The sequence below is a fragment of the Oryza glaberrima genome, chromosome 6, assembly GCF_000147395.1.
Source record: "Oryza glaberrima chromosome 6, OglaRS2, whole genome shotgun sequence".
Taxonomy (NCBI): Eukaryota; Viridiplantae; Streptophyta; class Magnoliopsida; order Poales; family Poaceae; genus Oryza; species Oryza glaberrima.
Window position 1 is genome coordinate 24,453,382 of NC_068331.1, and position 7,626 is coordinate 24,461,007.

General features: G+C 50.0%; 1 protein-coding gene across 1 annotated transcript; it reads left to right on the top strand.

Annotated features, from left to right (window-relative positions):
- Positions 1 to 2,665: 2,665 nt before the first annotated feature.
- LOC127777035 (flocculation protein FLO11-like) lies at positions 2,666 to 7,355 on the top strand. The gene is given in 3 exon segments (XM_052303545.1): positions 2,666 to 4,488; positions 4,957 to 5,652; positions 6,755 to 7,355. Coding segments are annotated over 3 exon segments (3,120 nt in total).
- Positions 7,356 to 7,626: the final 271 nt, after the last annotated feature.

The window sequence follows — 7,626 nt, forward strand, 5'->3', positions numbered from 1 at the left end:
AACTATCATTGATTTTTTTAAGGATAAGAACATAGAGAGACCCATATGCGCTAAGTAACATCTTGATAAGAACGTACATATACCAGTTTCTCCGATCGATCAAAATCTGCCCATCGTGCTGTGCAGCATCCATAGTTCAACCCTTGGTGGTGATCTAGGAAGGTAGTTACTGCAGAGCATCTCCATTAATTAATTACTTGCCCTCACAATCTCCTGGCTACTATTAGACGGGATGTTCCTCGCATGCAAGCCTCACCCTTCCGGCGAAGTACACATGCGCTAAAAGAGGAGGAAAAAAGCGGCAATCAACATATATACAGCAATGCTAGCTCCATTAACAAAAAGACTATAGTAAAAGTTAGGAGTGAGACAACAATAAGGAGGGGATATATACAAACAAACAATATAAAGCTTGCTCTTGATAAAAAAAAAAGAGCAGATACACATATACATTGTTCTTGGCACCTCTTCAGTTTGGTGTATATAATTTCAAGTTTTGTTATGTGAGCTAGTTTATTTAGAATCAAGAAGTAAAATTGGTAGGACAATGCTCGTTCGTGACAAAAGCTATGTATTATTGGTCGTTTGGTTTTAGCACTACTAGCTCTTATTTATGACATGGTTGGTTGTCATCCTAATCATCATTTAACTGCGATATGTAGCAATAGAACTGTATTGAAAATTATAGAATAAATTCAAACCAAATCACACACTAGAAGATAAGACAGGAGATATGCTTATTTAATTCTAGAAGAGATATGCAGATAGACCTACAATAGTACCATGGCAAATAGATATATACGCTTATTTTGTTGGCTTTCATAACAAATTTATTATTGTTATACACAACATAGACAGAGATATGCATGTGGTGTTTGATTTCATAGAATCCAGCAATAAAATTTTTATGGACAAAAATACATATCCCGATATGGAAGATGATTTTGAATGATTTTAATTTATGAATAGGCACAAAATCAAAACCAAAGAATAGCCAATTCAACCCTCTCTATACCATAATTAATATAAAAGTAGTGTTGGTGTATAGATAGGTAAGGGGTATCAAAGCAAAATTCCTCGGTTTGCAGCCGACGGTAGGTGTAATGAGATATAAGGGCCCCTTTAAATTGGAGGATTGTCATAGGAATTTTGGAGGATTTAATTTCCTAAGGATTTTTTCCTATGAAACCCTTTGATTCATAGGAAAGTATAGGAAATTTTCCTTAGGATTGCATTCCTATAGCTCAATTTCATAGAAAAATAAGCAAGAGGTTCAACCTCTTGGAAACTATACTTTACTTTGTTTGTTTCCTATGGTGCTATCAAAGGGACCCTCTTCATATTTCTTGTGTTTTCCATTCCTGTAGGATTAGGAAAATATGCCACTCCAATTCCTACGTTTTTCCTATTCCTATGTTTTTCCTATCCTGCGTTTCAAAGGGGCCCCAAATGAACTTTTTCTAGGATGATTCTTATAGGTTAGAAATAAATTTATAAAGGGGGATAAATGTAGGACGAAAGGGGAACACCGGAGGTGGCAAGAGAAGAGGATGATGGCATAGAATATTGTGTTTAAACCTAGTAAACGCATGAGGAATCGATGTCGTATACGGACATAATTTAATAGTGCCACACGCATAAATCGACATCGATTATATGGAACACACACAACATTATAACACGACTATGACGTTATTTGATCATGAATTAATCAACTTATACATCACCTAGTTCACATTGCCCAAATTTTCTCAACACTATTGCAATTCGGACAAAGAAAAAAAAAAGAAACATACAAGTCATCAGCCTACACCCTCCATTTGAAAAAAAATCAATTCCCAGCTATATATGAACTTTGGACAAATGCTTGTCCATGTTCATAGCTAGAAATTGATTATCCTTTATAAGGAGGAAGCATATCGATAAGTCATAAAGAAAAGGAAACAAGAAAACTATGTTCTCAATCCGATCAACGGTACTGCCCTGATCCATCAAAGCCAAACCTTCAAACCTTGCTGATCTAGGCAGCTAATTACTGCAGCACGTCCATGTTTAGCAACACATTAACAACCCCACCACATTAATTACCTGCCCTGACAACCTTCTGCTGGCTAGATAGGAAGATTAAGATAGGAGATATTCCCCGCAAACCCTCACGCTTCCGGCTAAGCACATATTCCCCGCACAAAAAAGAAAAAGAAAAAGAAAAAGAAAAAGAAAAAAAAAAAGCTAAAACGGCAACCCAAAACATCACCGCTAACCACCGCTCATCGTCCCTTTCACGATCAACGGTCCAGATCGAACCAACCGCATCCCCTCAAGTTCCTTCCCTAAACCAGAGGATCGAGCCCACTGGTTGACGCATGCAGCCATGCAAGCACAGCCCACGCTAGCTGTCCGCATCCGCCCGCGTGCGTCACAACGGCTTGAAGACGCCGCGACGACGGCAGCAAAGGCAACCCCAGCGTGACCTAGCTCTCGGCTTGAAGACGCCGCGACGACGCCCGGACACGCTCCCCCCCCCCCCCCTCCTCCTTCTCCTCCTCCTTAAATCCCACACGCCGCCACCCCCATTTCGCCATCCATCGATCTCCATCGCCATCGATCTCTTCTTCCTCTCTCTCCACACAATCTCTCACGAGTCTCGATCGAGTAGGTCGCAGGAATGGATCCGGAGGAGAGAGTAGCGGAGGCGATGAAAGGCTTGCTGGTGGAGTACTCCCAGCAGTCGGCGCGCCTCGCCGTGCAGGTACGGGGGAACGAGTACCGCCGCGCCGCCGCCGCGGGCGGCGGCGGCGGGTTTCTGCTGTCGCCCGGGGAGAGGGAGAGGTTGAGGGCCGGTTCCGGGTTGGAGCTCGTGATTGTGCCCGTCATGGAGGGGGATCAGGTGGTGTCGTCGTCGGCGTCGGCGGAGGTTTTGGTTTCGCCGTTGGTGGAGGGCGAGGTTCGCGTCGTCCCCGCCGTGGAGCGGCGGCGCTGGCGTCGTCAGGCAGCGGCGGAGGAGTGGGAGGAGATTGACCCGGAGACGAAGTATCGTGGGGTGAGGGTGAGGTTTGGGACGAGGTATGTCGCCGAGATCCACAACCCGACGGGGGCCGGGCGGCTGTGGCTGGGGACGTTCGACACGGCGGAGCAGGGGGCGTGGGCGTACGACGCGGCGGCGCGGGTGCTGCGCGGGGAGGCGGCGGCGACCAACTTCGGCGATCCCGCGCAGGCGCCGTCGCCGCTTTCGGCGGAGATGCGGTCCATGCTAGCGTTCTTCGACCGAGCTCGAGCTCGCCGCGAGCGTGTGGTGGAGGAACGTGGGGCGGCGGCGGCAGAGGCGGAGGCGAGCGAGGCTCCTGCTCCTGCTCCTCTCCTGTTGCTGCCTGCGCCGCCGCCTTCGTCTGATGTGTCTCCGGTGACGGTGCAGGTGGCAGCGCCTCCGTCGTCATCTGATGCAGCTCCTGTGCCAGCGACGCTGTTATCTGATGCATCTCCGGTGATTGTGCAGGTGCCCGTGCCGCCGTCATCTGATGCAGCTCCGGTGCCAGCGCCGACGTTATCTGATGCATCTCCGGTGCCGGTGCAGGTGCCCGTGCCGCCGCCTGCAGCCACAGCCGCAGCTGCTGCACCTGTACCCAAGAAGAGGAAGCTCCTGACAGCCTCAACCCTCTCCGGAAGCGGTGGACCGAGACGAGGACGTAGGCGTGTTGCCGAGGCAACCTTTGCCGGTCGCGGCCGTGGAGTTTGGAGTGGGCGCAGGCGCGGACGCGGACGCATTCCGACTGAGGTGACCGTGGGTACTCCATCGCCGTCGGCGCCCACACCTGCACCAGCATCAGCAACTGCACCGTTAATACAGTCAAATGTTGTGATTTCACCGGTGCCGCCCACACTTGCTGCCTCTGGCATAGCTGCATGGCCACCGGTGCCGGCGATACCTGAGCTCACAACCGTAGCAGCGGCGCCTTTACCGGAAAAGCCGGTGCTGACAGCCCATGACGTTGTCATGGCAACACTCTTCCCCAACGGTGTCTTCTCCTACACCGCCGGGTCATCACATGCGCCGCCACCGCCACCACCGCCACCGCCGGTGGCTAGCGGTTCCTTCTTCCAGGAGGTGATCCCTCCCGGCGGTGTGCCGACAAACTACGCCATACATGAGGCTCCGGACTTTGACCCAAACGTCTTCTTCGCCGATGTGCCCGACGGTGAGCAGGACGAGCCCGTGTTGCTGAGCTCGACATCGACGCTCCTTGACGTTGACAACTCATTGACTCTGGTTGCCGACGATGCAGCCTCGTCGGCTCAAGCAGCCGTTGACGTCGCATCATCGTCAGCTCAGGCTGCCATCGACGTCCCTTCCTCATCGGTTCTGGCTGTCGTCGACGTCCCCTCCTCATCGGCTCAGGCTGCCATTGACGTTCCCGCCTCGTCGGCTCAGGCTGCCACCGATGTTGCATCCTTGTCGACCCAATGTGCTGCTGGGAATGAGAGGCCAATAGTGTTCGTCTTCGACCTCAACGAACCAGCATCCAATTTCGAATGAAGACGATGATTCAAAGAAAGCACCAGCTTCGGGTGATCTGCAATGTATCCGATAATTTACTAAGTCAATTGTATCCATCTTGTAATGATGTTGGTTTAATTTACCTGTGTTATCATGTAATTTAGCAAACATGTTTATCTAGTTTCTTATGATCAAACAAAAACTATTGAAACCTATTCTGGTCAATTAGACACTTTTCTGTGTTAATTGTTTAGCATGAATTTATAATGTGTTATACCCATACTTTTGGTCTTGTTTAGAATACCCCAATCATGTTGTGTGTTTCACACATTAATTATGTTGAGATGAACTAATGTGTTATTGTTAACGACCAAATTATTTATTGTTGTGTGTGAGTTTGTTTATCATCAAGAATAATCACCTGAGAGCTCAAAGTTGTACAAAATGGTTCCCTTTTTATCTAGTATCATCACCTTCACAGTCACTGGAACCAAATGCTGTGATTTCCCTGGTATCATCAACACTCACCACCTCTACCGTAGCTGCACGACCACCGTTGCGGGTGGAAACCGTGGGCGTGGGCGCGGATGCGGACTTACTCGGGCGGTGGTGACCGCGGGTGCTCCACCGCCACCTTCTGCAGCTCTAGTGCCGGTGCCTGCATCAGCACCAACAATGGAGCCGAATGCCACTATTTTGCCGGGGTCATCCACACTCTCGCCAGGCGCCTCTGCTGCTGCACCGGCGGTTGCACCGCTGACGGCGGCACCTGAAGCGATCCTGGTCCCGATGCCGCCGCCTGCAGCTGCAGCCGCAGCTGCTGCACCTGTACCTAAGTAGAGGAAGCTCCAAACAGCCTCAACCCTCTCCGGAAGCGGTGGACCGGAACGCGGACGCGGGCGTGTTGCTGAGGCAACCTTTGCTAGTCGTGGCCGTGGAGTTTAGAATGGGCGCGGGAGTGGACGCGGACGCATTCCGACTGCGGTGACCGTGGGTACTCCATCGCCGTCGGCACCCACACCTGCTGCAGATCCGGCATCGGTGCCTGCATCTGCATCAGCACCAGCAACTACACCGTTAATGCAGCCAAATGTTGTGATTTCGCCGGTGCCTTCTACACTCGCTGCCTCTGGCGCAGCTGCACCGCCACCGGTTCCGGCGACACTTGAGCTCGCAACCGCAGCAGCTACGACTTTACTGGAAAAGCTGGTTCTGACAGCCCATGAAGTTGTCATGGCAACTCTCTTCCCCAACGGTGTCTTCTCCTACATCGCCATCGCATGCGCCACCGCCACCGCCGGCGGCTAGCGATTCCTTCTTCCAGGTGGTGATCCCTCCTAGCGGTGTGCCGACAAACTATGCCGTCCACGAGGCTCCGGACTTTGATCCGAACATCTTCTTTGCCGATGTGCCCGACGGTGAGCAGGACGAGCCCGTGCTACTGAGCTCGACGTCGACGCTCCTCGACGTTCACACCTCGTCGTCTCTAGCTGCCGATGATGCACCCTCGTCGGCTTAGGCAGCCGTTGACATTGCACCATCGTCAGCTCAGGCTGCTGTCGACGTCCCTTCCTCGTCGGTTCAGGCTGTCATCGACGTCCCCTCCTTATCGGCTCAGGCTGCCATCGATGTTCCCTCCTCGTCGGCTCAGGCTGCCGCCGATGTCGCATCCTCGTCGACCCAAGGCGCTGCTGGGAATGAGAGGCCGATAGTGTTTGACTTCGACCTCAACGAACCAGCATCCACTTACGAATGAAGACGATGATTCAGAGAAAGCACCAGCTTTGTTTGATCTTCTATGTATCCATCAATTTACTAAGTCATTTGTATCCATCTTGTAATGACGTTGGTTTAATTTACCTGTGTTATCATGTAATTTAGCAAACATGTTTATCTAGTTTCTTATGATCGAACAAAAAATATTAAACCTATTCTGGTCAATTAGACACTTTTCTATGTTAATTGTTTACTATGAACTTATAATGTGTTTTACCCATACTTTTTTCTTGTTTAGAACACCCCAATCATGTTGTGTGTTTCACACATTAATTTTGTTGAGATGAACTAATGTGTTATTTATTGTTGTGTGTGAGTTTTTTTATCATCAAGAATAATCACCTGAGAGCTTAAAGTTGTATAAAAATGGTGCCCTTTTTATCTAGTATCATGACCTTCACAGTCACTGGAACCAAATGCTGTGATTTCCTCGGTGTCATCAACACTCACCACCTCTACTGTAGTTGCACGGCCACCGGCTCCGATGACGCCTGAACTTGCAACCGCAGCAGCTACGCGTTTACCAGAAAAGCGGATTCTGACAGCCCATGAAGTTGTCATTGCAACTCTCTTCCCCAACGGTATCTTCTCCTACACTGCAGGGCCATCGCATGCGCCGCCGCCGCCGCCGCCGGCTAGCGATTCCTTCTTCCAGGTGGTGATCCCTCCTGGCGGTGTGCCGACAAACTACGCCGTCCACGAGGCTCTGGACTTTGATCCAAACATCTTCTTCGCTGATGTGCCCGACGGTGAGCAGGGCGAGCCCGTGCTGCTGAGCTCGATGTCAACGCTTCTCGACGTTGACACCTCGTCGTCTGTAGCTGCTGATGATGCATCCTCATCGGCTCAGGCAGCCGTTGACGTCGCATCGTTGTCAGCTCAAGCCGCTGTCGACGTCTGTTCCTCGTCGGTTCAGGCTGTCATCAACGTCCCCTCCTCATCGGCTCAGGCTGCCATCGACGTTCCCTCCTCGTCGGCTCAGGCTGCCACCGATGTCGCATCCTCGTTGACCCAAGGTGCTGCTGGGAATGAGAGGCCGATAGTGTTTGACTTTGACCTCAACGAACCATCATCCAATTACGAATGAAGACGATGATTCAGAGAAAGCACCAGCTTCAGTTGACGTGCTATGTATAAGTCAATTTACTAAGTTGTTTGTATTCATCTTGTAATGACGCTGGTTTAATTTACCTGTGCTATTATGTAATTTAGCAAACATGTTTATCTAGTTTCTTATGATTGAACAAAAACTATTGAAACCTATTCTGGTCAATTAGACACTTTTCCGTGTTAATTGTTTACCATGAATTTAAAATGTGTTACCCATACTTTGGTCTTGTTTAGAACTCCCCAATCAT